Source organism: Phocoena phocoena, chromosome 5 (assembly GCF_963924675.1).
Source record: "Phocoena phocoena chromosome 5, mPhoPho1.1, whole genome shotgun sequence".
Taxonomy (NCBI): domain Eukaryota; kingdom Metazoa; phylum Chordata; class Mammalia; order Artiodactyla; family Phocoenidae; genus Phocoena; species Phocoena phocoena.
The window spans coordinates 65,468,064-65,484,954 of NC_089223.1; the positions used below are offsets into that span (position 1 = coordinate 65,468,064).

General features: G+C 34.7%; 1 protein-coding gene across 1 annotated transcript in view; it reads left to right on the forward strand.

The window, feature by feature from the left end:
* Positions 1 to 16,891, forward strand: part of CHIC2 (cysteine rich hydrophobic domain 2) — a 46,342-nt gene that overhangs the window by 21,370 nt on the left and 8,081 nt on the right. The window contains exons 2-3 of the mRNA XM_065877789.1: positions 1,439 to 1,493; positions 1,635 to 1,790. Of these exons, the coding sequence (XP_065733861.1) occupies positions 1,439 to 1,493; positions 1,635 to 1,790 (211 nt within the window). The remainder of the gene's footprint in view (positions 1 to 1,438; positions 1,494 to 1,634; positions 1,791 to 16,891) is intronic.

Sequence of the window (16,891 nt, forward strand, 5' to 3'; positions counted from 1 at the left end):
ATTGATGTTATTTCAATGCTGCTATTAAGTAATTTTTGAAAGTACTTTAAGATGATGACAAAATGGTCTCAGGTGCCACCATCTACATGTAAGGAAGTCTAGATCATGATGCAAACGACAACCTGACCCACAGAAGTGTTGTGATTGACTTGCACAATATTATAAAAGGAAATTTTGCAGAGAAATCTGGTTTTCCATCTCCTCTTAGAAGAAGAAAAATACAACCTGTCAAAGGTGGGTGTGCATTCTAGGGTGACAGTAATCAGCTGGATCTGACTCATTACATTCACACACACACAAATTGTATACCTCTGCTTGGCTGGTCTCCACCACTCCTTATTGACTGCACACAGCCTACCTTATTTGACTTCTCTCTCTAGCTCCACCGATGGTTGAGTTAGAAACCCTTGACCTGGCCAGCTGTTTCATACAGAGTATCTTAGGGGATCCCTCTTACCAGTGCCAGCTACCCAAGATGCAGTATTGTGTGTTCAAGTGTTGCTAAGAGAGTGAATTTTAAGCATTTTCTTCACAGGAAAAAAAAAATGTAACAGTGAGGTGATGGATGTGAACTAAACTTACTGTGGTAATCATTTCACGATGCATGCATGTATCAGATCATTAGGTTGTACACCTTAAATTAATGCAGTGTTAAATGTCAAGTATATCTCAATATAACCAGAAAGAAAATTTGGCTCCAGGGTCCACTAAAAGTCATCATATGTAAGCATCTCAATTTTATTTCCAGGGTGCAGTCTGCTATTACCAATGTTGTCTATGAATGTTTTATTCTTTCCCACTAACTTATGCAAAGAAATAGTCAAGTGCCCAGTCAATCCTCATGATCTTTAAAGACACTTAAAAGCTTAAAGATGTTAAAATGCACTACCTTGGTTTCATTTCTTTGGGGGTATGTGTAGCAAATGTCTTGGTATTTGAAAGTTGAAGTAGCTGTTTTGTTCCAGGTGTTTTTGACATTCTGTAGCTGTAATAGCAGTGTAGATATGCTGATCTCAGAAAACGTAATTTGCGTTCTTAGACATGTTATCCCTTTTTTGAGAGTTAACGAAATGCTCTTGACCTAAAGAGTAATTAATAGCAGAGATTTTAGCTTCCTGTTACTTAATTGGAAGAATCTTAGTAATTTTGACAGAATTGGACAGTTGTGTTGTTTTCCACAGTACTATTTGGCTCACAAAGATAGCCCCAAAGAAGTCATGTCTTTGTATATTCTCAGCCTCTTGTATAAAAGTTTTGATTCAGCTGCTAAAATTGCTTGTTACATTTCATAAATTGCTGATGACAGTGTGTCTCAAACTTCCATTGTTATTCTGTGTATAAAGTTGCACTCTATTTACTTGACATTTGATTAAGTTAAATGGTGTATTTGTTGCAACAATGACATGTAATAACATATTTTTCTTTTTTTAAAAAATAGATTTGGACTGAGCAACAAATTTGAATCAGAATTCCCTTCTTCATTAACTGGAAAAGTGAGTGTCAATTATTTAGGTATTATTTATATGCCTAAAAACTAAAGTCTTTTCCTAACAAATTAGAAAAATTTATGCTAATGAGACATGTTTATTGACATTAATACTGCAGTGTTGTTATTTCTTAAAATTTTTCTTTAGGTAGCTCCTGAAGAATTTAAAGCCAGCATCAACAGAGTTAACAGTTGTCTTAAGAAGAACCTTCCTGTTAATGTACGTTGGCTACTTTGTGGCTGCCTTTGTTGCTGCTGCACACTAGGCTGCAGTATGTGGCCAGTTATTTGCCTCAGTAAAAGAGTAAGTTGAATTATATATTTTAATTTAAATATAGAAGTTGACAAGCCAAATCTTGCATTTACCTAGTTTTTATTTTTTGTATTGAATGCGTCACACTATTCTGAATACTATACAGAAATAACTTGATCCAATAGAGGAGTGATTAAGTTACGTCCACATGCTGTTATATTAAATAGCAATCTGAAAATTATAATTTTTATGACATAGGACATTACGTTAGGGTAGAATATAGTGTTCTCTATGTATACATTCATGGTGGTAATTGAAAATTTGGGTTCAGGTCTGCCACTTATCTCTGACCTTCTAGGCATGTTTCCTAACCTGTTTATTTATTTGTTTGTTTGTTTATTTATTGCTGCATTGGGTCTTTGTTGCTGTGTGCAGGCTTTCTCTAGTCGTGGTGAGCTGGGGCTACTCTTTGTTGTGAAGCTCGGGCTTCTCATTGTGGTGGCTTTCTCTTGTTGCAGAGCATGGGCTTTAGGCACGCAGGCTTCAGTAGTTGTGGCACGCAGGCTCTAGAGCACAGGCTCAGTAGTTGTGGCGCACGGGCTCTAGAGCGCAGGCTCAGTAGTTGTGGCGCATGGGCTTAGTTGCTCTGTGGCATGCGGGATCTTCCCGGACCAGGGCTCGAACCCATGTCCCCTGCATTGGCAGGTGGATTCTTAACCACTGCGCCACCAGGAAAGTCCCTTCCTAACCTCTTTAAACTGTAGTTGACATATTTGTAAAATGGCAATATTTACCTCCTTACTTGAATAGGACTGTTGTAAGGATAAAATAAAATAGTGTTTGTAAAGCTTTTAGTTGAACAGCTCAGAGCAAGAGTCTAATATATGTTGATTAATAGCATTATTACTGAAATGTAAGATAGTACCCATAGAAGAAATAAAATGGTAATAGTGCTTATTTTTATTTGGTGAAATTATGGGGAATTCTGTTTTCTTTTTTTATTCAAAGAATTTTTTTTTGTTATTTTACAAGTTTCCTGTGATGAGTACATAGTAATCCTGTAATCTGAAAAAATGATCTAAAGTGTAATAATTTTGACCGCTTATAATAAAAAATTTTCAAGATGTGGGTAGAGATAAGGCAAATTAGTATAGATTGAATGTGTTATGTTTTTGTTAAAAAGCTTTAAAAAATTGTGGTAATTAAATGTATAAAAATGAAATACTATTACATTGAAATTGAGTGTATAGTTTTGTGTGGCTACATTTCATTTTGTCATCGAATGATAGGAAATATGGAAAAGCAAATTTTATTTGTCCTTTTTTGTTTTACATAATAAGATGTATATTTCTACTGGAAAAATATTTAACTAGTGCATTTTATTAATAGGAAGTAGATATTGCCTTCATAATAAAATTACTATTGTAATATTTACTGTAATATTTACTTTTTTATATTCCAAGAATATTTCTTCCCCCCGCCCCCATAGTTCTCACCAGATCATCTTCCTACCATAGATTAAAAGGAAAAAAAAATATGGTTGTACCTGCATCCACAGTTGAATTTGTAGCTCTTACAGTTTAGAGCCTCTCACTCCCTCCTACTGTTTGGGCATTTCCATTGTTTAAGTGACTGCTATATCTTACTTGGTTGGCCATTTGCTGTTATTTAACCCAAGGAATCAGAGAGTTTTATTACTGTAGAAACCTTTGTGATCTAGTTATTTTTATTTTTTTGAGGTTTTGAGATTCTGTTTTTTACTTTTTAAATGAGTAAACAAGACATTGCAATGTGCACACAGTGTAGGATTTAGAAAACAAAAGTAAACTTCCTACCCTTCTCCGTGAATTCTTAGTAAGAAGATCATATTTCAGATGCTTTCATTAAATTCCTTCTTATTTGAGATATAAGGTAGATTGACTTTTTTAGGTTATTTCAGTCTGTAGTTTCAGAAAGTACACTTCATTCAACTGTGTATTATTATGTATAAGGTCTTTCTTGTACTTATATGATTTAATTTTTTATGGACTCTACTGTCCAGTGGGCATAAAAAATTTGACTACTGCTTAAAAAACTGTGCATTTCCCTGTCGAGGGTTTAATCTATTATATAGTTGGAGAGAGGGACCCTTCATGCATGTATGAAGAGTATTAGAGGCCCTGAAAAAAGGGGTGCTTTGTAAAATGGGGGCAGGATGATTTGGAGCAGGGATTTTTAACCTTTTATTTATCATAGACCCCTTTGATAGTTTGGGGAAGCCTATGAACCCTTTCTTAGAATAATGTTTTATTTGTGTTTGGAAAGGTTTAATGTATCTTAAATGTGTTTTCAAATACATTGGATTATTCAGGAAACCAATTACATAGTTATTAAAATACTGAAACCCCTCAAATGTGTGATTTATAAATATTTATTAATGCATGCAAAATAAGATAGCAGGGGACTCATGGTAGTATGATGTTATAGGAAAAATCTGTGATTTCTGTGAGTGATAAATATACAGGTCCTATTTAAACTACCACAGTTAGTTGCATGCATTCATAGCCTAAGGAAATATACTACATTTCAGTTAGAGGTTAGTGAAATTAGAGATGAATTTTTGTTCTGTCCACTTTCACAGACTGCTGGAATTCTATCTAGGTATTCTATGTTAAGAACCCTTGATTTAGAGGTACTAGTATAAATAAAAGCTAAAACCCAGCCTGATTGCCAGCCTCTGAACCCCTCTGAACCTCTGCTTTGTCCTCGTTTGTGATGTGGAATCGTCTTATACGGTTAGAATTGTCTCACTCTAAGGCAAATCAGGACCAAAGGCATACTCCATATGCAGCTTAGCGTTTTCACCTTCCTAACATTACTTAATAGTTTGAATAACTAGATTTCTGCCTTGTCTTTGAAACCCATCCCCAAATGAGTGATCCTTTTCATGACCTGGCCATGTTCCAGAGACCTGGTTTTTAATCTGTCCTATCGTTATTATTTTTAGATCTTCCAAATTGCCTTTTCCTTTTAATTTTTTAAAAAATTTATTTATTTTTTGGCTGTGTTGGGTCTTCATTGCCATGTGTAGGCTTTCTCTAGTTGCAGCGAGCGGGGGCTACTCTTCGTTGTGGTGCACGGACTTCTCGTTGTGGTGGCTTCTCTTGTTGCCGAGCATGGGCTCTAAGTGTGTGGGCTCAGTAGTTGTGGCTCGCGGGCTCTATAGTAGGCTCAGTAGTTGTAGTGCACAGGCCTAGTTTCTCCGGGGCATGTGGGATCTTCCTGGACTAGGGCTTGAACCCGTGTCCCCTGCACTGGCAGGCGGATTCTCAACCAGTGTGCCACCAGGGAAGTCTGCCTTTTCCTTTTAAAAAAATTACCTTAGCCTATTTTTGAAAATTATTTAATATACAGTAAAATTTTCTCTTTTTGATGTACAGTTCTATGATTTTTGACAAATGCATAGAGTTGTGTAACTACTGCCACAATCAAGATACATTACAGTTCTTTCACTTCAAAAAACTTCCTTTTTCTGTCCCACTGCAGTCACACCCTCTTCAGTTTTTAAACCCTGGCAACACTGATCTGTTCTCTTTCCCTATGGTTCTGCCTTTTCTAGAATATTGTATGAATGGAAGTATACAGTGTATATAGCCACTTGAATCTGGCTTCTTTCATTCAGGTAGTGCATTTTAGAGTCATCTATTTTGTTTCATGTATCAATAGTTTATTCTTTTTTATTGCTGAGTAGCATTCTATTGTATGGATGTATCACAATTTGTTTATCCATTCACCAATTGAAGGACATCCCTTGTCAGATATATAACTTGCAAATATATTTTTGCAGTCTGTAATTGTCTTTTCATTCTCTTATTGTCTTTGGCAGAGCAAAAGTTTTTTATTTTGCTTAAGTCCAATTTGTTAATTTTTAAAAAATTGATTGTGCATTTGGTGTCATATCTAAGAATTCTTTGCCTAAATAAGGGTCACAACATTTTTCTCCTGTGATCTCTTCTACATTTTACTTTTAGGTCTGTCACCCATTTTGAGTCAGTATTTGTACAGGTGTGAGTAGATCAAAGTTCATTTTTTGCATATGACTTCAAGTTTTCCAGGATGATTTGTTGAAAAGACTATCCTTTTTCCATTAAATTGCCATTGTATGGGTACATTGTCAAAAGCCAATCAACCATATTTTTGTGGATCTATTTCTGGACTCTGTTCTGTTCTATTGACTTCTATGTGTCCATCTTGATTTCAATACCATGTGGTCTTATTTATAATATTTTATAGCTATATAGTATATATATATGCTATAGTACTGTAGTACCTACTATAAAACTATAAAGTACTATATACAAGATACATCTATATATATGTATATATAGTATCTATTGTGTGTGTATATATGTATACATATATATATGTGTGTGTGTGTGTGTGTGTGTGTGTATATATATATAGTTTAGTACCTTATAGCTTCATAGTAAGTGTGGAAATCAGGTAGGGCAAGTCTTCCAAACTTCATTCTTCTTTTTCAGGATTGTTTTGGCTATTCTAATTTCTTTCATTTTTCATATATGTTTTAGAATCAGATTGTTGTATCTAAAAAAATATGCTGGGATTTTGATGGATTGAAATTATAGATCAATATGGAGAAAATAGACATCTTAACAACAAGTCTTCTAAACCATTAATGTGGCATACCTCTCTATTTATTTAGGTCTTCTTTGATTTCTTTTTCATCAGTATTTTGTAATTTTTTGCATAGCATACAGATCACGCACATATTTTGTTAGCTTTATATGTACTTATTTCTTTGGTTTTGGTGCTATTAATGGTATTTTAAAATTTTTGATTTCCAGTTGTTCATTGCTGGTACATAAAAAATACAATTGATTTTTGTATATTGACATTGTGTCCTGTGATATTATTATATTCCAGGAATGTTTTTGTACATTCTATGGGATTTTCTACATGGATAACCATGTTGTTTTATTTCTTGATTTCTAATCTGTATACCTTTTATTTCTTTCTCTCTTTTTTCACTGAGTAGGATTTCCAGTAAAATGTTGAATAGGAGTGATGAGAGTGGACTCCTTTAGGCCTGATTTTCTCTATTTTTCTGTTTTCAATTTCACTGCTTTTTGCTCTTATTTTTACTATTTCTTCTCCTTGCTTTGGATTTAATTTGTTTATTTATTTCTAACTGCACTGACTAGAATCTCCAGAAAAACACTGATTAGAAGCAGTGAGAACATATGTCCTTGTCTTGCTCCTGATATTAGGGGGCATGCATTCTCACTTTCATCATTCCATATCATATTAATGACAGGGTTTTGTAGATGTCCTTTATCATCTGAGTAAGTTTTATTCTACTAGTTTGTGGAGAGTTTTTATCAGGAATAGATGGTGGATTTTGTCAGATACCTTTTCTGCTTCTTTAGAGTGGTTATATGGTTTTTCGTTTTTAGTTTAGAAATATGTGGAATTGATTGGATTTTTGGATGTTAAACCAACCTTGCATTCCTGGAATGAACCTCACTTGGTCGTGTCTATTTTTCTTTTAATATTTTTGTTGGATTTGATAGACTATAAGTTTGTTTAGAAGTCTTATATCTGTGTTCATGAGGGATATTTTTCTGTAGTCTTTTCTCGTAATGTCTGATTTTGGCATTGGGGTAGTGATAGCCTCACAAAATGGGTTGGGAAGTGTTCCCTCCTCTTCAGTTTTCTGGATGAGTTTGTGCAGAATATGCATTATTTCTTCCTTAAATGTTAGGAGCACTCATCAGGGTTCCTCTGTGTTGTAATGTGTATCAATTCTCCATTCTTTTTTATGGTTGAATAATATCCCATTATGCATATATATCACAGTTTGCGCTTAACTTCTCGAGGAACCAGAGCAGTGTTTAGTCTAGGGCTGAGCACTAGTGAGGCAAGACCTTCCTGGTTACTTTACTCAGTAGCTTGTTAATTGTGATGTTCTCTAGTCTGGCTCATGGAAAGAGGCTTTGTGCTGGATATTTGTCAGTTTGGGATACTCTTCCTGTAATCCTTTCTAGTAGTTCTTTGCTCTGCCTTTGGTAGTTTCCTTACCCACATGTGCTGCTCAGCACTCACCTTAATACTCAGTAGAGACTATCTGCAGATCTTTGGAGTTCTTTGCAGCACTTTCCTCTCTGGTACTCTGTTCTGTGGCTTCTAGCTGCCTTGGTTTCCTCGGATTCTCAGCTCAGTCTCCTTAACTCGGAGTTGCCAGGCTTTGTCTGGGCTCTCGCTCCATTCACTGTGGCCTGGAAGCTCTCTGACATCAGTAATCATGGGAAAGCATAGGGCCTTTCTCATTTGTCTCTGTCTCCCAGGAATTCTGGTCTTTCCTTGTCTGTTGTCCATTGTCTTGAAAACAGTTTCATATGCTTTGAGGGGTATTTTGGGTTTTTGTTTGTTTGTTTTGGTGGTTTCAGGCCAGAGGGTAAATCTGGTGCCTATTGCTGCATCGCCGCTGAAAATGGAAGTCTGAATGTCCTCTTTTTATAGAAGTGTTTTGACAAATAACTACTGTGCTGCGGATTGAAAGATTTATATTAACGCTATACTCAAAGAGCACGTAGTCTATTTGGAGAATTGGCTAGATGAGTGCAGAGATAGTTTAAGTTTGTAAGTACTTGTCATGTTTTTCATGAAGTAGCTCTAATAACAAAAGACAATAAATATATGTCCTTAGGGTCTAGAAATATGAAGTAGCCACCTGTAATCACAAAATATGTTTGAAGTCTTGTGTTACATCTCAGGCACTCATCTGAATTTTACATTCTATTACATAACATATATTTGTTTTAATAGAAAATGTTTAAAATGACTTATTGAATAAAGTTGATACTCTTAGAATATAAGCATATGTGTCTTATGAAATTGCTGGTTTTAGCTACCACTTCTGTATGCTGCTAGTATGCCATTCTCTGGAAGTTACTTATTATTAATTCAATTAATATTTCTAAAGCTGCACTGTGGGCTTGGTACTGTTTAAGATGCTGTTTAGATACTGTTTAGAGGTTATATGTTTCCTCTTGTAGACTTAAAAAGTAGACAGAAAGCAATGAGGTAATTACAGATAGTGATAAGTGCTTGGAAGACAATAAAGCAGAAAACCTCAGCCTTTTGCTGTTCTTTGTAAGAGCTTGAGGAGCTTACAAGCAAATAAAATGCTTCAGCTTCATTAAATGGATCTTATGACCTTTACTTTGCAAAAGCTTATTTTCGTTGATACTTGTGATTATACTTTGCTTTTTGATTGTGCCTTAATTGTAATATTATAGTTTTGAAAATTGATGTCTAAGTAAGTGAACTCTTTATGACTTGTTTTTCTTTCAGCCTGGCTTATTTATTGAGGAAACAAGTTTCATAATTTTACTGTACATTGTGTTACAGTATTTTTTGTTTTAGCTTGTTTTCCATCCTAAAGTAACTATTAGTTTCAGTCTTCTAAGATTTTGCATATATATATAAAATATCCCACATTTAGTGGTTTTATAGACTTTGTTTATATATGCTCTCAGCCATTATCCTCTCTGACTGAAGAACTCTTTAAGTTTTAGAATGTTTATACACCAATTTCTTAATCTTATGAGTTGTCTTACCTCCTTTTTTTAGTGCTTTAATCTCTCTCTTACATATGATGACCAAAATTGTGTGGCTTTCTAAAAGTGCTCTCTGTATGGATTTGTTGTAAATAGTGTATATTTCCATTCCCTTTATACTTTTATTTGTATGTCGTCCTGTATCAGGGAATCATTTCTTTAGGAATAGGGAAATAGGCTGCAACATGTGGTAGCTGGGACCTGCACTTTGGTGCTAGAGGAACTGGTTTGGAAAGTGGTACTTACTCAGAATGACTGATCAGTTCACTCTCTCTAAACCTCAGTTTTTACCTCTCTAAGATGGCGTTAATCTCTTCTTTGCAGTGTTGTTTTAAAAATTAGAGCAAGTGCATGTAGAGTACTTAGTATAGTATTTTGGCTATAGTGTGTGCTTAGTTAACGGCAGTTGCTATTATTATTATTCTTCCCAGTGTCTGTCTTGCTAACTACTATATCCCCAGTGCCTCTCACAGTGCCTCTCGTCTACTTTATGTTCAATAAGTATTTGCTGAATGAATGTACCTTTTGGCTTTTGAAATTCTTGAGTAGTAAGAACGTAACATTTCAGAAGATATAGTCCTCACTATTCAAAATAAGATTCCTAAGTAAATAAAAGCATCTTGTCTTTTAGAGTAAATAACATTTTTTTTTTTCCTGCAGGAGCAGTGTGATAAAGTATAAACAATAGTAAATCAGTGTTTGAAGCTGAGTGACTTTGAGAGAGTCGCTTAAAACCTCTCTGAGACTGGACTTTCACCACCATCCCCCCCACATCTTCTTTTTCTTTTAATCTCAGAAGAAGAGAGGCTGACTGATCTCTCTAGGTACTCTCCAGCCCTAAAAATCTGTAATCCTTTGAAAATTGAGCTGTGTAGGTCTACAAAACATTGCTATTTCCAAGCTCTAAGTAAAGAAGTTCTCAATATTGATTTTTATTTCAAATCTAAAGATTTAACATTTTAGTAAAATATTTTCTTTCTTTCTTTTTTTTTTTTTTTAGTTTTCCTTTTACTTTTTTGGCTTCTCTGAGTTTTTTTTGGATAATTGCTATTTAGTTTTGAAACTTTGATTAAAAAAAAAAAGGCCTGTATCTCATTTAACTGTATTTCTTTTACTTTAAGTTGTATTATGCTTAGATTTACTTCTAGATATCTTTTCTCTCAACCTCAAGTTTAGTTATCCAATAATTGTGAGTTACTTTGGTTGGGGTATAGAAGGGGTGGAAAATGCAAATGGAAGAGGTCAAGAGTAGAGGGTTTTGAGTGAGAATGCAGCCTTGTAAGACAAGGGAAAGTGAACCTAGGACAGTCATAACCAAAGAGCTGCAAATATTTGTATATGAGAGGAATTTAAAGTATACTTACTCAGTTATACTAACAGTATTAAAAGTTACCCAAAACTTTTAGAACTCTAATTTACTCTGTTTGGGATTTGAGCATTTGTATTCAGTAACTCTGAATCATAAGATGAGAATGTCAGTGAACATTTGGATGAAGAATTAGATAAAGAAAAATGCTAACATGTTTCAGGTAATGAAAGCAAAACAAACTTAAAAACATCATAATGAAATTTTAGTGAAGGGCGATCTTGAAAAGTTTCTGGTAAACAAAGGAGATGATGAGTTAAATGTAGTCTTATGACAATCATTATTATTAATTGAAAGTATAGGAAAACCAGTGCTAACTTTTTTTAACGAATGCTATCCAATTGCTTTATTTCTATAAATATAACATATTTATAAGGGCTTTCATATGTTCAAGATAAGTATACATCTGTGAAACCAACATTATAAGTGGTGCTGTAAACCCAACCATCACCTCTAATAATTGACTCCTTTCCTCCCTCTTTTTTTGTGTGTGTAGGTGTGACAAGAACATTTAATGTAAGATCTACCCCATGCATTCTTCCCCCACCCCCAGCTTTACTGAGATGTAATTGACACATAACATTGCATAAGTTTAAAGTGTACAACATGATGATCTGATACACATATATATCGCAAAACCCAAATGTTCTCTTCTAATCTTGAGTGTTCACTTTATGCCAGGGTCACTGAGTTAATCAATTTACTTGTACTGTGTCATTCAATCTTCCCCAAATTCCAAGAGTAGGCATTCATATTATTCCTATTTTAAGGATGAGAAAACTGAGGCTCAGAAGTTAAGTAATCTGTTTGAGATCCCAGAGTCTACAAAGCTAGGCCATAATTTGAACCCCAGGCTTAAAGCCTCAGATATGCTTTTTTTTCACTCTTTGATAAGGATACAAAATCAAGCTGTTTTTTATTACTAATCATAATTTAATTTTATACCTGGAAGCAGGGACATTTTAGAGGTTTGGAAGAAACTTAAAAGATCATTATTTCACAAGATAGGAGATTCAGGCCCATTGAGTGTTATAAGTTTATCCAGTTGATTTATAAATGGTAACAGTGTTCAAGCATTTTATATTAGCTTTTGCAATACTTTAGTTTTTCAGCAGATTTAGCTTTCCAATTATTTTTTCCCTAATATTTAAACAAATTTGTATTTCTTTTTTTTTTTGATGGTACGTGGGCCTCTCACTGCTGTGGCCTCTCCCGTTGCGGAGCACAGGCTCCGGATGCGCAGGCTCAGCGGCCATGGCTCATGGGCCCAGCTGCTCCGCGGCATGTGGGATCTTCCCGGACCGGGCCACGAACCCGTGTCCCCTGCATCGGCAGGCGGACTCCCAACCACTGCACCACCAGGGAAGCCCATAAACAAATTTGTATTTCTTGAAAATACAAACTAACAGTAAAGGAAGGAGGCCATAAAGGAGGTAAAGATGCAGGAAAACAGTATATTTTAATCAGATTTTATACAAAGTTCCAGTTGGACAACTAAGGGTTGATATATTGCTTTTGCTTCTATTTTACTTTTATAAAAACAAAAATCAACATCCCTGTCTTTGAAAAATTATCAGGGTCTCACTCCCTATATAATAAGTACACATTATTTCTGGTAAAGTTTTTTCTTTTTATAATATTACACCCTTCCTTAAAACTTGTGTATTTACTCTTAGAGAGACTGAGAATGTCACGTAAGGAGTTAATGCAAAGTAGGGGGGACAGGGACTCGCACTGAAGGTAGAGTCGGGTATTCTAACACCCATCTATCCTTAAGTGTTCAGTTTGCAGTTTCTTGCCTCTTCTTTAGTATCTCCCACATTATAAGGATAAATAGGTTTAACCTCTTTCAAATCTTCAATTGCTGTGGAAAAGGGATCTCATGTAAAAAATTTCTTAGGACCAGAAGAATATATTTATTGCTGTTTCATTTTAAAGAATACTTTAGGCGTGAAACTTAGAAAACTGATTCTTACATAAACTAAATAAATTACTTCCGTTAGTGTGAATGGCACTGATGATTTGTTTTTAGCTGGAGTAAAAACATGTTACTAAATTAAATTCTCATTATGAAAGAAGATATGCAAGAAAGAAGTGTAAACTTTGAGTCTTAAATGTGCAGAGATGGCACTGGGACTTTAAAGATGTGTTAGACTCCTTTAAAATGTGTTTTGCCTAGAGCTGGCTGACATTCAGTTCCCTCTGAATATTTAGTACATAGTATTGGTGTGGTGGTTTATAGAAAGATTTGCTCGCCTTCTTCAGTGTCCAGTCTGCTGTTACCCCATGCCATGAGTTCTTAATTTCAGATAGTGTACTTTTCAGTTCTAGAAGGTCCATTTGATGTTTTTATAGAGGCTAGTCCTCTTTTGAAATTCTTCATCTTTTCACCCATTTTGTCCATCTTTTCCCTCTATTTAATTGAACATACTAATCATAGTTAATTTAAATTCCTGTCAGCTAATACCAATACTTGGATTATCTGTGGATCTGTTTCTGTGGGTTTTTTCTTTTGATTATTGGTCATTTTTTCCTGACTCTTAAAGTTTTAAATTTTATGCTAGATGTTATAAACAGAATGAAGTAGAAACTCCAGAAAAAATCTTCAAAAATCAAGGGTCCCATCTGTTCTGTATTAGGCAGATAGCTTGAGGAGAACGATCACTTTGATCTAATGAGAGATTGAGCTGGGTTGGGCTGGGTTGCAAGTTTAGTAGATTCAGTCCATCTCTGGTTTTCTATTTCTTGGGTATGACCCTCTCAGGCTTTTGATTGAGGCCTGGCAGGTCTTTGTCTCCTCTCCTCAGGAGGTTGTATCCTTTGGATATTTTGAGTTTAGCTTTCCACCTTATGCAGGTTCAGGTGTTTTGAGGGGGAGACCAATCATGAGTTTGTTGCAGATCCTCCTCCATCTAGCAGAATTTTGTCTCCTAAATACTAGGAGACTATGAGTAATTTTTCTCTGCCTTTTTGTCTTGGTCCCCCATCCTTCCATGCTGCCCCAGAATTCAGTAGTGTCTCTAGGGAAAACTGGCTTTGCATTTTAGGGTACATCTAATTTCTAGTCCATTGGGCCAGGCTGTACAACCTACAAAAACTCTGTTGATTTCCCTTTTCCCTAGTAGAGTCCCACTGATGCCAAGCCTAATCCTCAGCTGACCTCTCTAATCAACAAAGAAAGAAAATGGCCAGTACATAATCATCAAATGATTTAGAAAGGGCTCTTTCCTTCTCTGGATTTTATTTCATCTAGTCCTTGTTGCTTCCAGAATTTTCTGATGTTTTAAAAATAATGGGTTTGTTTTCTTCTTCAGTTTATCCATTTCTGTTTGTGATGGGAGTGTTGGCTTGAGTTTGACATCCTACACAGAAATATAAGTCTCTAGTTACCTTGGCTTTACATAAAGATTATGCTGTTCTTTGCATGTTGGGAAGGAAAGAATGGTGTGATTATCACTATCTTGTTTTTTAACATTTTGTTTGAAATTTCTTCGTGTTTGGAATTGAAATCGTATTTTAAGGACATTGTATTCATTTTATGTTTCTGCCTTGATTGGGAGGATTTATAAATTGATGTCTCTTAATTCAGTTGCAAGTAAAAATAGTTATGCTTGCTGATCCCAAGTAAAAAGAATGTTGGGTTTAAAGTTCAGAGATCTGAGTTTGAATCCTGTCATTACCCTTACTGGTTGTGTGACCTTGGGCAAACTATTTAACTTCTTTAAGCCTGTGTACTTAATCTATAAAATAATAATATACCTCAATTCATGTTTTGTTGCACAAAGCAAGATATAAACAAAAACAAAATACATTTTGGATAAATCTCATTGAGACTTAAGAATAAAGTAAAAAAAAAAAAGAATAAAGTAGAATGAGTACTTCTAGACCTTAGAGCTGGAGAAAATTTAGTTTTAGATTAAGTTGGCTGTTCAAGGCCGATAGCCTAGTTAGTGGCTTAAGATACCTTGCGTGTCATAGACATGTTATTCAACAAGTTACAAATTCTTTACAAATTCATAGTTTGTTGAATAATGGAGAGAGCATGATGTTGAAAGCCATACAATCCCGGTTTCAAATCGCAGCTCCACCATTTCCTAGGGTAGCTTTAAGTTTCTTAACCCCACTAAGACACAGTTTTCATATGTAAAATAAAAGTTATACAAGCTGCCTTCTAGGTTTATTGTGAAGATTAAATAAGGTAACAAAGGGAAGACACATGGCATGGGGTCACATCCAAAGTGAGGATCAACAAATACTATTCCTTACTCCTTTTTGTTTCTGTTTCTCCAGTTATCCATTATAATTAATCAGTAATTTTTTTTTAACCCCACCTGTTGGTTCTAGCCAGTGATTCTTCCTTGTGTAGTTATATAGATTTAAAAAATCCCTGATAGTAATACATTTGACTCTATTAGCTTAGTGAAATTCATTTGTCTTATGAATAATTTTTCTAATTTTCTGCTGTCAATTGAAACTCAGTTTCAGTTTTTTGATGTTATCAGTATTTTCTGAAAAGTTACCAGAGGTTTGTGGATAACCCCTTAAAATTGTGTGCAACATTTTACATATTGGTGCATAAATGCTTTTTTCATCATTCACAAGGTAGTCAGAATAACCTTAAAAAGTTAAGAACCACAAGCCTAGTCATACACTCTTTTTTTAAATATAAATTTATTTATTTATTTTTGGCTGTGTTGGGTCTTCTTGTTGCACACGGGCTTTCTCTAGTTGCGGTGAGCGGGGGCTACTCTTAATTGGGGTGTGAGGGCTTCTCACTGCGGTGGCTTCTCTTGTTGTGGAGCACGGGCTGTAGGCTCTCGGGCTTCAGTAGTTGTGGCTCGCGGGCTCTAGAGCGCAGGCTCGGTAGTTGTGGTGCACGGGCTTAGTTGCTCCGAGGCATGTGGGATCTTCCCGGACCAGGGCTCGAACCCGTGTCCCCTGCATTGGCAGGTGGATTCTTAACCACTGCGCCACCAGGGAAGCCCTAGTCATATACTCTTGATTAAATTGTATTTAAGCATACCTTGTTTAAGATTAGTACCTGTAAGTCACTGCTCAGTACTAAGTTAAAAGGGCATTTTTGATACACAAAATATTTGCAGTTGTTTAGTTTATCTTCATCTAAAAATAGTACTTTTAACAAACAGTATGAAAAGGCTTGTTCTGAATATACTTTAGTGGATATTTAGTTTATCTAGGTTACTTAAAAGTTAATATTCACATAAAATTTTTAAAAGCAGCCTTTAAGTACAGGAAGGGAATTTGTTTAAAACTCTTTTGAGGAATCTAATCATATTCTAGTTTGTCTTTTGGTGAATATAGAGTTTTCATGTATCATAATACTGAGATATGCCATTTAATTTTCTGCACATAACTGCAGTATAAGATTTATATTAATCCAGAACAGTCAGAGGTGAATCAAGTAATTTTCTCTTAAGTTAAAATAATTATTTAAAATTTTGTATGGTTTCTTTCTAATGACTTATAACTAAGAACATTATTGTTTCACTTATTTTAATGATTTGAATTTGCACAGATGTCAAAAGATAAGTATAGTTTTTATTTGAAAATACTTAAAAGTTTAAAAAATTATGAATACATTCAAAGCATTATTCTAGCTAAAGCTTAATTAATGCATTATAAACTTAGGAGTTTAAAACTAAAACTTGTTTTAAATAAGACATTGAACATTGTGATGTTATGAATAAATCCTGTTCAAATAAGCTTTAATTTTAAGTAGTTGAACTTTTACAAATAGTTATTAGTGAGCTACCCTATTTATACATTTTGTTAACATATCTTAGCATCTTATGTTCTAAAGACTGATAAGAATGCCATTTCTTTGAGAAAAATTCAGAGAAATTTTGTTACAGCTTCCACATTAAACGTTTTTCCTTTGGTTTTAAGTACTTTAAAATCTATGAAATTTCTATTGATTTTATTAGCAAGTTCTAGAAAACTACTTCTTTGAAAAACCGTTTTTTCAAACAATTGATTGTGAGTAAATGAATCGTTGGTAATGAGTATGCTGTTAAGTAATAGTGGTAACAAAGTAGAGAAGTAATACATTGAAGATTTTCTAAATGATTTCTTGCTGTCCTGAAAGACTTATTTATATCTAGTGGCACATAATTTGTTTATAGGGAATAATAACATATTCCTTAGAA